At 61.6% G+C, this 12367-nt stretch overlaps 1 protein-coding gene across 4 annotated transcripts in view; it reads right to left on the bottom strand.

Annotated features, from left to right (window-relative positions):
• SBNO2 (strawberry notch homolog 2) overlaps positions 1-12367 on the bottom strand; it is a 69909-nt gene that overhangs the window by 20631 nt on the left and 36911 nt on the right. Inside the window, exon 1 of one of the 4 annotated variants that reach the window (XM_030795871.1) lies at positions 3097-3358. The exons of the other annotated variants lie outside the window; for them this stretch is intronic. Within the exon in view, the coding sequence (XP_030651731.1) occupies positions 3097-3204 (108 nt within the window). The 5' untranslated portion in view covers positions 3205-3358. Of the gene's footprint in view, positions 1-3096; positions 3359-12367 lie in introns of those variants that run through there. 4 annotated transcript variants of the gene reach the window in all.

Raw genomic sequence — 12367 nt, 5'->3', positions numbered from 1 at the left:
CAAAGTGCCGGGATTACAGGCGTGAGCCACTGTGCCCGGCCACATGTGATGTCTCACGCATGTAATCCCAGCACTTGGAGGCCAAGGTGGAAGATTGCTTGAGTCCAGGAGTTCAAGATTCGCCTGGACAATAGGGCGAAACCCCATTTCTACTAAAAATACAAAAATTAGCTGGGTGTGGTGGTGCATGCCCGTAGTCCCAGCTACTCGGGGGGCTGAGGTGGGAGAATTGCTTGAACTCAGGAGGCAGAGGTTGCAGTGGGCTGAGATCATGCCATTGCACTCCAGCCTGGGCGACACAGGGAGACTCCGTCTCAAGAAAAACAAACAGAAAAAAACCAGGCATGTCGAGGGGGCACTGTCTCTCCCTGAAAGCTGTGGGTTCCGTCCCCCTCACCTGGCTCAGCTTTGCCCACTGCCCACCCTGTCAGACCCAAGCACCTGGGCACTGATCACTAGGGACCTTCAGGAACCTGCCCCCAAAGACCCCCGGGACAGAGGTGTCCATGCTGCCCGTCTGAGGCCCAGAGCCAGGTAGGGTGCAGCTCCCCACCCCAGGAGGGTAGGAGCAGCCCGCCTCCTAGCGCCTCTGGAGGCCCCGACCGGCAGGGTTGGGGAGCATTCGCCCCACTGAGGCCCACAAGGGCCCTCCGGACACTGCCCACCCAGGTTGCAGAGGGCCTGGTCACGCTGACCTGTGGCCCGGACCCTCCGTGGAAGCATTTCCCGGGCAAGGTCAGGGGCTTCTGAGTTGGTCAAGACCCAAGCGGGGGTGAGTTGCTACCGGGCCCAGAACTGCCCAGGCCTTGGTGGTGCGGGGAGCGCAGGCAGAGCGGAGGAGGGCTCCCCAAACCCAAATGCGTGGGTCACACGGTGAGTCCTTCCCCGGAGCTCAGCGTGGACAGAGGGAAGGGACCTCAGGCAGAGACACCTGCCCCACGCCCTCACCAGGTGCCCTTGGCCCAAAAAGACAGGACCACAGGGTCCTCCCACCCAAGGTCCTCCCCGCAAAACTCCTGCCCCAGGCTGAGGAAACACCAGCCCGACTACTCCAGGGCATCCACAGCACCCGACCAGCCCCAGGACCGCCCACTGCGCCTGAAACACAGGCCTCTGAGAAACCATCACAGCCCAGAGGGGCCTGAGGAGATGCCTGAACACCACGTGGGGTCCTGGGCACGAAAGGACATGGGGGAAACTGAGGCAATCCAAGCAAAGCATGGGCCTCAGGAGTTCACGGTGGCGTATGGATGTTGGTTCATCAGCCGTGATAACCACAGACGGGAGACAGAACAGCAGGGAGCCCGGGAGTGGGGGCGCGGGGACTCTCTGCACTGTCCCTGCAGCTTTTCTGTCATCCTAAAACAGTTTGAAAAGTTAAAGTCAAGTCGGGCGGGGGGGCTCACGTCTGCTACTCAGGAGGCTGAGGCAGGAGGATCGCTTGAGCCCAGGTGGTCGAGGCTGCAGTGAGCTCTAATTGCGCCACTGCACGCCAGCCTGGGAGACAGAGCGAGACCCTACCTCAAAAAAAAAAGTTAAAGTGAAGCAGGGCGTAGTGGCTCACACCTGTAATCCTAGTGTTTTAGAGCCAAGGTGAAAGGATCGCTTGAGCCCAGGAGTTCAAGACCAGCCTGGGCAACACAGCAAGACTCCATGTCTACAGAAAGTTTAAAACTTAGCTGGGCATGGCAGCATGTGCCTGTAGTCCCAGCTACTCAGGAGGCTGAGGTGGGAGAATTGCTTGAACCCAGTTGGCGGAGGTTGCAGGGAGTCGAGATCGTGCCACTGCACACCAGCCTGGGTGACAGAGCAAGTCCCTGTCACAAAAATAAATAAATAAAAGTGAAAGTCTAATAATGACGGAGTGCTTGCAGCTTTCAGGCTCCAAGAATGCAGCCTCGAGGCCCTGCCCTGCTCCCCGTCCGGTCCTTCCCAGCACAGGACACTCCACCAGGTGCATAAGCCCTCGAAGCCTTCACCTCTAGCAGGTGCCCTCAGCGATTAGGGACAGAGGGACACGGGGTTCCCAGGGCTGGCCCTGTTCACATGTGGGAAGCTGAACGGAGCCAGGGCAGCTCCCCCCACAGTGGCTCCGTCCTCTGCCCACATCTGGATTTGACTCCTAGCAGCCACCAGCTGGTCTCAGAGACAGCCTAAGTCCCACCCGTGCCTGTGTGTCCCTCCACAGCCCCTCCAGGCCGGCCCAGGCTCCTGCATCCTTCACCACATGCCCCACCCACCCTCCAGCCTCAGCTCAGCAGACCTAGTGCCTCCCCAGGGAACCGGGCCCCTCTGTAGTCTGCAGTGAGGACAAGCACCCAGGCCCCCCAGGGGTGACACTTGCACCCCTCCCCACCAGCCCCCAGTTCTGGGGCCCCAGGGAGGGCCGGGGCTGCCTGCTCTGGTTCTTGTCTCTGTAGCATTTCAGGAGCCCTGGGCTGAGGCGGGGAGCTGGCAGCACCTGGCTCTGCCCCCTTCAAAAGCAGCAGACACAGCTCCTCCTGCCCTGGACAGCCAACTCCAGACCTGACTCCAGACCTGATGTGCTGCCGCCGCCCTGTGCTCCAGGACCCATGGGGAGCCATAGAGCCACAGGGATTTGCTCGCCTGCGCCACCAGAGCCAGCCCTGACCAGGCCCACCCAGCCCCCACTCCCTACGAGAGCCCCATAAGACACCCAGAGCCCCTCCACCTGAGGCTTCTCCAGAGGAAAGCCACAGCTCTGGGCCCTACCCCAGGGGCAGAAGGAGGGGGACGCAGCCCTCCCAACAGCCACTGCCACTGTCACTGAGGGCCCCTGTCCGGGCGGGGCTGAGCCCGACCCCCCCACTCCGCTCGGGTCCCCCAGCCTACGCACAGGGCGCCGCTCCCAGCCCGAAGTCTTAAATCTCTGCCTCGGAACCTGCCGGCAGATTCCCTCTCACTGCCAGAAAAGACGGACGGGGCGGGGCGGGGATTTTTTAGAGCCTGGCGGCCTCGGACTCTAGGATGAGATGCCGGCTGCTCCGGCGGGTGGCCGGGCCGTCCTGAATGGGGGTCCCACCTCCCAGACCCCTGCCCCCGAGGGCCTCGCCCGCCCCGGGAAGGTAGTGTTACCTTGTTCAGAGCTTCGAACTGCAGCCAGAACTGCAGCTGGGACATGGTCCCGGAGCTCGGGGGGCCAGGGGTCCCCCTGGAAGCGCTGCCGGGGAGCAGCTCCCTCATGACCGAGGCAGCAGCCCCAGCATTGGGACGGCCGGGGCGGACGGGGGTGGCTCTCCGCCCGGCTGCATTTGCATGTCGGTTTAGTCACCGCCGCCGGCGCCTACTTCCTCTAAGGCCGGGGCTGACTTTCAGGAAATGATGCCGGCCCCGTAAGTCAGGGCAATTACTGGCAGCGCGAGGAGAATTACTGTACGGGGCGGATCTGCCACAGGCGCTGTCAACACGCACCCCCACCCGTGCCCCGCCGCAGGACCAGCCCCCTTTGGGGCACCCGGGGGACGAGCAGAGTGCCCAGGTGGGCATGGGCCTCGGTCTCCCCAGACTGCAGGGAGCTGGGTTCCGTTCCACGGGGACCAGCTGCTGTTCCTGGTGCCCCCAAACCACAGGCAGGGAAACTGAGGCCAGGACGGCCTCCCTTCACCCAGCGCCCCACCCATGCCGAGCGCACCTCAGGCCCTGCTGCGCCCCCCTAGGGCTCTCCCCACCCCACCTCTGCAGGCTGAGGTCCCCGAGAAGCCCCTGTCGCCGAAGCAAAGTCCCCTCCCTGCTCTTACCCTGCTGTGTGTGCCCAGGGGGTTCAGCGGGCCCTGTGGCCTCCCCTGACCTGGGGTGGCGGAGGGAGAGCTGAGCCTGGGCCCCTCCTCTCTAGGCTCTGGCCAGGCCAGGCCCGGCCTCAGCCCCCTTGGCACAGCAGCGCAGGAACAAGCGGTAACGTCCTGGGAAAAGAACGTTCTTGCTTTGGTAGAAAACCAAGTGTCAATGATACACTTGCTGGGGCAACCCCGGGCCGCGAACCCGACGGCTGCCACACTCTTGCTCGCACTGTGAGGACCCTGGCGCATCACAGGGGCCCAGACACCGCGGGGCAGACACCTGATGGGGCCTCACACTGAGCCGCAGGCGGCCATTCTCGGTGTCTTTGGAGGAGCCGGGGAGGCCCCAGGGCCAGAGGGGATGGGAGGACGGCCGGGCTGGGGAGAAGACGGGCCCCATCTGCCTGTACTCAGCGACTGACGCGGCAGAGGCTGCATTTCCCAGGAGACCGAGGCCGAGACCGCGCAGGTGGCCACGACTCCTCCTCTGTGAGGGGAGGAAGGGCCCGGCCCCGTGGCCAGGGGCCCTGGGAAAGAAGGAAACCGCCCCGAGAGGCCAGGGGTGCCCGTGGCTGGGCCGGAGGCGTCGGGACAGTTCTGGGCTTGTAGGACCCCCGCCAGGGCTCTGAGGGGAGAGTGGGACCAGGGGGCCCTCAAACCCTGTGCACTCCGCCCCCTCGGCTCACTCTGTTCTAGACCCTGAGGCCCTGCGCCAGCCCCACTGGGGCCCCGCGACCAGGCACCAGCAGCAGCGGAGGCTGGTACAGCCTGTCGCCCACACCCCTTGCCACGACCCATCACCTCCTGGGAAGCTGGGCGACAACACGGGTCCCTGCGGCTGGGGCGAGGGGCCCACCTACCAGGCACCCCGCCCACCAATGGAAAACAACCAATGGGGAGGAAACTCACGGAGCCGCTCAACCCAGCAGCCACTCACAGCCACCGCTCAACCCAGCAGCCACTCACAGCCACCGCTCAACCCAGCAGCCAATCACAGCCACTGCTCAACCCAGCAGCCAATCACAGCCACTCCCAGAGGCCTCTCCACGCAAAAAACCCACAACCACAAGTGCTGCTGAGGACGCGGGGCAGCCGCCTAGGAATCGTTCTGCAGCTCCTTAAAGAGGTGAATGGGGAGTAACAGTTAACCCAGCAACTGCATTCCCAGGTGCCATCAGGAGGACCGACAGCTCACGAAAGCCTGAACCCACAGCTCACAAGTGGACCCACAGCCCACAGCACCCACAGCTCAGGGGTGGACTCACAGATCACAGGACCCACAGCTCACAGGTGGACTCACAGCTCACGGGTGGACCCACAGCCCACAGGACCCACAGCTCACGGGTGGACCCACAGCTCATGGGTGGACTCACAGCTCATAGGCGCCTGGACCCACAGCTCACAGGTGGACCCACAGCTCACAGGTGAACCCACAGCTCACGGGTGGACCCACAGCCCACAGGACCCACAGATCACAGGTGCACTCACAGCTCACAGGATCCACAGCTCACAGGTGGACCCACAGCTCACAGGTGGACCCACAGCCCACAGGACCCACAGATCACGGGTGGACTCACAGCTCACGGGTGGACTCACAACTCACAGGACCCACAGCTCACAGGTGGACCCACAGCTCACGGGTGGACCCACAGCCCACAGGACCCACAGATCACAGGTGCACTCACAGCTCACAGGACCCACAGCTCACAGGTGGACCCACAGCTCACGGGTGGACCACAGCCCACAGGACCCACAGCTCACGGGTGACTCACAGCTCACAGGACCCACAGCTCACAGGTGGACCACAGCTCATAGGGCTGGACCCACAGGTCACAGGTGGACCCACAGCCCACAGGACCCACAGCTCATGGGTGGACCCACAGCCCACAGGACCCACAGCTCATGGGTGGACCCACAGCCCACAGGACCCACAGCTCACGGGTGGACTCACAGCTCACAGGACCCACAGCTCACGGGTGGACTCACACCTCATAGGAGCCTGGACCCACAGCTCACAGGTGGACCCACAGCTCACAGGTGGACCCACAGCTCACGGGTGGACCCACAGCCCACAGGACCCACAGCTCACGGGTGGACCCACAGCCACAGGACCCACAGCTCACGGGTGGACCCAAAGCTCACAGATGGACCCACAGCTCACGGGTGGACCCAAAGCTCACAGGACCCACAGCTCACAGGTGGACCCTCAGCTCATGGGTGGACCCTCAGCTCACGGGTGAACCCTCAGCTCACGGGTGGACCCACAGCTCATAGGCGCCTGGACCCACAGCTCATGACCGCCTGGCTCCTGCAGCGTGGTCACCCACGGAGGAACGGAACCAGCACAGTGAGGCCATCCACACACTGGAACACGACCCAGCCATGAAAGGAGAGAGGCTCTGACCCAGGCCACAGCACGGATGCACCTTGAGGACATCACACTCAGTGAGAGACGCCAAACACAGAAGGCCACACAGTGTGTGAGGCCATTTCTATGAAATGTCCTGTCCTGAACAGGAATCCACAGACAGGAAAAGCATTCAGGTTACCAGGGGGTGGGGATGGACCGGGGAGTGACAGCTGATGGGAACGGGGCTTCCTGTGGGGTGATGGAATGTTCTGGAACTAGACAGAGGTGGTGGTTGCACAACTCTGTGAAAATACTTTTTTAAAGTGTGGATTTGGGGCGGTGGCTTACGCCTGTAATCCCAGCACTTTGGGAGGCCAAGGTGGGCAGATCATGAGGTCAGGAGTTCGAGACCAGCCTGGCCAGCATGGTGAAATCCTGTCTCTGCTAAAAATACAAAAATTAGCTGGGCGTGGTGGCGGGTACCTGTAATCCCAGCTACTCGGGAGGCTGAGGCAGGAAAATTGCTTGAACCCGGGAGGTAGAGGTTACAGTGAGCTGAAATCGTGCCACTGCACTCCTGCCTGGGCGACAGAGCAAGACTGTCTCAAAAAAAAAAAAAAAAAAGGTGGATTTGGCCAAGCATGGTGGCTCACACCTACCATCCCAGCGCTTTGGGAAGCTGAGGTGGGCGAACGGCTTGAACCCAGGAGTTCAAGACCAGCCTGGGCAACACAGTGAGATCCCATCTCCACAAAAAATACAAAAACCAGCTGGGCACGGTGGCGGGCACCTGTGGTCCCAGCTGGGCATGGTGGCCGGCACCTGTGGTCCCAGCTGCTCAGGAGGCCATGGCGGGAGAATCACTTGAGCTAGGGAGGTGGAGACTACAGTAAGTTATGATCACACCACTGCACTCCAGCCTGGGCAACAGAACAAAACACTGTCTCAAATAAATAAAGTGGATTTTGGCCGGGCGCGGTGGCTCACGCCTGTAATCCCAGCACTTTGGGAGGCCGAGGCGGGTGGATCACGAGGTCAGGAGATCGAGACCATCCTGGTTAACACGGTGAAACCCTGTCTCTATTAAAAATACAAAAAATTAGCCGGGTGCGGTGGCGGGCACCTGTAGTCCCAGCTACTCGGGAGGCTGAGGCAGGAGAATGGCTTGAACCCGGGAGGCGGAGCTTGCAGTGAGCTGAGATTGTGCCACTGCACTCCAGCCTGGGCGACAGAGCGAGACTCTGTCTCAAAAAAAAAAAAAAATAAAAAATAAAGTGGATTTTATGGCATGTGAATTTTGTCTCAGTTTTTAAAAGACCTGAAAAGCAACGAAACACAGAAAGAACAAGCACAGACTCCGACTTGCTCCCCAGGCCCCAATGTGACAGCGCAGGCCGGGGTCCCTGGAGCAGGTCAGGCTGAGGATAGGGGTGCACCGCCTAGGGACCTGCTGGGCACTACCCCCACCCACCTCCGGGACCCTGCCCAGTCCTGGGCTCCCATGGCCCAGTCTCTCCCTCTGCCTCTGTCCAGGGTGCACCCCTCCCTGACCAGTCCCGCGGCAACGCTGACCAAGGGCTCCGTGTAAGCCTGGCTGAGTGCCCGCTGCCCCAGCCCTCAGAGGAACCCTGCCCTGCATTACAGTGAGGGCAACAGGCAACGGGGATGGGAGGGGCTCCTCCTGGAGGGGGCTGGGGGGCAGACAGAGAGAAGAGGCTTCCAGGTGGTCGTGGGGCACAGGTGGCACTTCCTGGACACTGCCAGTCTTTGGTGGCTGGGAGAAGGGCCCCTCAGCAGGCCTGGTCACTAGAGTGCCCCGTGCAGAGCTGAACTGTGTCCCCAAAATGGTGTGATCACGTCCTGGCGCCTGGAAGCTGTGTGTGTGTGGCCTTATTTGGGAATCCGGTCCTCGCAGATGTGAGTGGTTAAAAAAAAAAAGGCCGCACTGGCCGAGGGGGTGATCCATGCCTGGTGTCCTCATACGAAGGAGACACAGTCCTGGGGAGGAGGCCATAGGACACAGAGGCAGAGACCCCAACCGTGCGGCCATAGCCAGGGGATGCCCGGATTCCCTCGATGCTGGAGGGGCCGGAAGGAGCGCGGCCCTGTCCGCACCTTGACTTTGGACTTCCGGGCTCCAGGGCTGGGAGGGGACAGAGTCCTGGCCTTTGAAGCTGTGTGTGCTGCTTCCTCACGGCAGCCCTGCGAGGCTGGCACGGCTCCCCAGGAAACTGGGCTCCCTTGTGTCAGGGTTCCAGCCAGGTGCCTGGTACGGGCCCTGGGGCCGCTGCCTCAGTGCCTTCTGGCGCTGCAGCTGGGCAGGGCCGAACCCTGGCGCACGGCTTCCTGCTGAGTCTAAGGCTGTCTGTGGGTGGCTCTGCTGGCCCCTCCTGCACCTGCCCAGGCCCTGGGCGAGGCTCCTCCTCCCGGGGGCTGTGGCCTCAGCACAGACCAGGGGACAGAGGTGGCTCTTCTTGGCCTTGGCTGGGTGTGAACCAAAGGCTTCCTGTAAGAAATCCCTCTGTCCCTCTGCCTCCCTCGCTCCCTCATCTCTGTCCCTCTCCCTCCCTCGCTCCCTCATCTCTCCCTCTCCCTCCCTCGCTCCCTCATCTCTCTCCCTCTTTTTTGCCCAATGCCAGTAACTGTGGGGGCTCCGTGGTGCCAGGTGGGCCGAGGCCTCCGACCCCTGCTAAAATGCATCTGCAGAACAGTCAATGCCGCCTGCCTCCCTGCCTGAAAGCAGCCAGAGTTTGCAAAGCGCTTTTCTGAGCCATGAGCTCATCCTGAGCTTCCCAGAAGCCCCCCGGGCTGCCAGGCAGAGAGTTGTTACCGGACAGCTGTGTTCCTGATGGTCCCTGCAGCCCTGTGGGGACCCGGGACAGATGCCTGGCAGGTGGAGATGTCCTTGCAGGACAGGTGGTGGGCAAGGGGGCAGCACCTGGGGAACGGGGATGGGTTGTGGGCGCCGAGAGCCCCAGGAGCCCAGCAGAGACGCAAGGGATCCGGGTGATGTCGGGAGGGGTGAAGGAGTACCCCCACCCCAGGAACAGGCAGCAAGGGATGGGTGAGGGGCAGTGAGGCGAGCAGTACCTGGGGAATGTCCTGTGCAAGGGCACAGGCTAGGGAGAGGCTTGGGCTGGGGTGTGGTGGGGAAGAGCCCAGAAGAGGTGCCGGGGACTGCCCTGGGGGACGCTCACCCCATGCAGGAACAGGCACCGGAGAGCCTGGGGGTGGGGCCGCGAGGCTGGGCTGGGCCTGGAGCAGGGGACCCACGGGAGGCTCTGGGCGCGGAGGGTGGGCTGCAGCACCGAGGGCCCCTTATCCACAAGCAGGAACCCAACACCCCCCAGCCAGACCCAGTCATGCCTGGAACACACAGACACGGACCTGCATGTGGACGCTGCTAACCGATTCACAGGTGCTGCCTGCCCACACCTACTCCCGGGTATGCGCCCGAGAGAAACGAAAACGTGTCCACTCGGAGCTTTGTGCACCCATGCTCATGGCAGCACAACTCATGACGGCCACGGGTGGAAGCAGCACAAGCGTCCATCACAGACACACGGACAGACACAGCGGGGCCTCCATGCGTCCATCACGGACACACGGACAGACACAGCGGGGCCTCCACGCATCCATCACGGACACACGGACAGACAGTGGGGCCTCCATGCGTCCATCACAGACACACGGACAGACACAGTGGGGCCTCCACACATCACTCACGGACAGACACAGCGGGGTCTCCACGCGTCCATCACGGACTCACGGACAGACACAATGGGGCCTCCACGCGTCCATCACAGACACACGGACAGACACAGTGGGGTCCTCTGTGCGTCCATGACGGACAGACACAGTCGGCCCTCCACGCGTCCCTCACGGACAGACACAGTCGGCCCTCCACGCGTCGATCACGGACAGACACAGTCGGCCCTCCATGCGTCCATCACAGACACACGGACAGACACAGTCGGCCCTCCACGCGTCCCTCACGGACAGACACAGTGGGGCCTCCACGCGTCCATCACGGACACACGGACAGACACAGTCGGCCCTCCACGCGTCCATCACGGACACACGGACAGACACAGTCGGCCCTCCACGCGTCCATCACGGACACACGGACAGACACAGTCGGCCCTCCACGCGTCCATCACGGACAGACACAGTCAGCCCTCCACGCGTCCATCACGGACACACGGACAGACACAGTCGGCCCTCCACGCGTCCCTCACGGACAGACACAGTCGGCCCTCTACGCGTCCCTCACGGACAGACACAGTCGGCCCTCCACGCGTCCATCACGGACACATGGACAGACACAGTCGGCCCTCCACGCGTCCATCACGGACACACGGACAGACACAGTCGGCCCTCCACGCGTCCATCACGGACACACGGACAGACACAGTCGGCCCTCCACGCATCCATCACGGACAGACACAGTCGGCCCTCCACGCGTCCATCACGGACACACGGACAGACACAGTGGGGTCCTCTGCGCGTCCCTCACGGACAGACACAGTCGGCCCTCCACGCGTCCATCACGGACACACGGACAGACACAGTCGGCCCTCCACGCGTCCATCACGGACACACGGACAGACACAGTCGGCCCTCCACGCGTCCCTCACGGACAGACACAGTCGGCCCTCCACGCGTCCATCACGGACACACGGACAGACACAGTGGGGTCCTCTGCGCGTCCATCACGGACAGACACAGTCGGCCCTCCACGCGTCCCTCACGGACAGACGGACAGACACAGTGGGCCTCTCCACGCGTCCATCACAGACAGACACAGTGGTACTTGGTACCTCCACGAGTCCATCATGGACAAACAAGATGGGGCCCCTTCATGTGTCGGAACACGGCTCAGCCATAATCAGGAGCCAGGCTCTGACGCAGCCATAGCTCGGATGTACCTTGAAGACGTCACGCTCAGTGAGAGACGCCAGATGCAGGAGGCCACGCAGTGTGTGATCCCATTTCTATGAAATGTGCAGGACAGGCCAAGCCACAGAGTCAGGAAGGGGATGCGTGGGCACCAGGGCTGGGGAGGGACGGGGAGTGACAGCTGACGGGGATGGGGCCTCCTCTAGGGGGACAATGATCTGGAATTAGAATTACATGGTGATGGCTGAACAGCTCTGAACTTTGTAACAGCCACAGCATCGTTCATTTAGAAATGGGGACTTTGCTGTCACGTGAATTGAGTCTCAACTGAAAATAAAAAAGGGGCGGGGCACGGTGGCTCACTTCTGTAATCCCGGCACTTTGGGAGGCCGAGGTGTGCGGATCACCTGAGGTCAGGAGTTCGAGACCAGCCTAGCCAACATGGTGAAACCCCGTCTCTACTAAAAATACAAAAATTAGCTGGGCGTGGTGTCACATGCCTGTAATCCCAGCTACTCCGGAAGCTGAGGCAGGAGAATCACTTGAACCCAGCAAGCGGAGGCTGCAGTGAGCTAAAATCATGCCATTGCACTCCAGTCTGGGAGACAGAGTAAGACTTTGTCTCAAAAATAAATAAATATGGTGTGCGCCTATAATCCCAGCTACTCAGGAGGCTGAGACAGAAGAATCGCTTGAACCTGGGAGGCAGAGTTTGCCATGAGCCGAGACAGATCACGCCATTGCACTCCAGCTTAGACACCAAAAGCAAAACTCCATCTCAAAACAAAACAAAACAAAAAAACTAGAGAAAAAGAGAGACAGAGAAAGAAAATAAAGAAGAAATGCAGGCTGGGCACGGTGGCTCACACCTGTAATCCCAACGCTTGGGGAGGCTCAGGCAGGCGGATCACGAGATCAGGAGATCGAGACCATCCTGGCCAACACGGTGAAACCCCGTGTCCACTAAAAAATACAAAAAATTAGCTGGGCGTGGTGGTGGGCGCCTGTAGTCCCAGCTATTAGGGAGGCTGAGGCAGGAGAACGGCATGAACCCAGGAGGCGCTGGTTGCAGTGAGCGAGATCGCGCCACTGCACTCCAGCCTGGGCATCAGAGCGAGACTCCATCTCAAAAAAAAAAAAAAAAGGAATGCAGAGCCACATGCCCACAGAACCACAGTCTACCGGCACACCGCGGCGGGGGGCCCCACCAGGACACATGGGGCTGAGCCATCACCCACCAGGGACATTGAGCCCAAGGGCTTCGTGACAACCTGCAGACGGAAGGGTTAGCAGAAGTGAGGGGGGCCCTTCCTCCGAACCA

This window comes from Nomascus leucogenys, chromosome 17 (assembly GCF_006542625.1).
Source record: "Nomascus leucogenys isolate Asia chromosome 17, Asia_NLE_v1, whole genome shotgun sequence".
In the NCBI taxonomy this organism is placed as follows: domain Eukaryota; kingdom Metazoa; phylum Chordata; class Mammalia; order Primates; family Hylobatidae; genus Nomascus; species Nomascus leucogenys.
The sequence above is the reverse complement of the archived record's forward strand: the minus strand, read 5'-3'. Positions and strand labels throughout refer to the sequence as shown.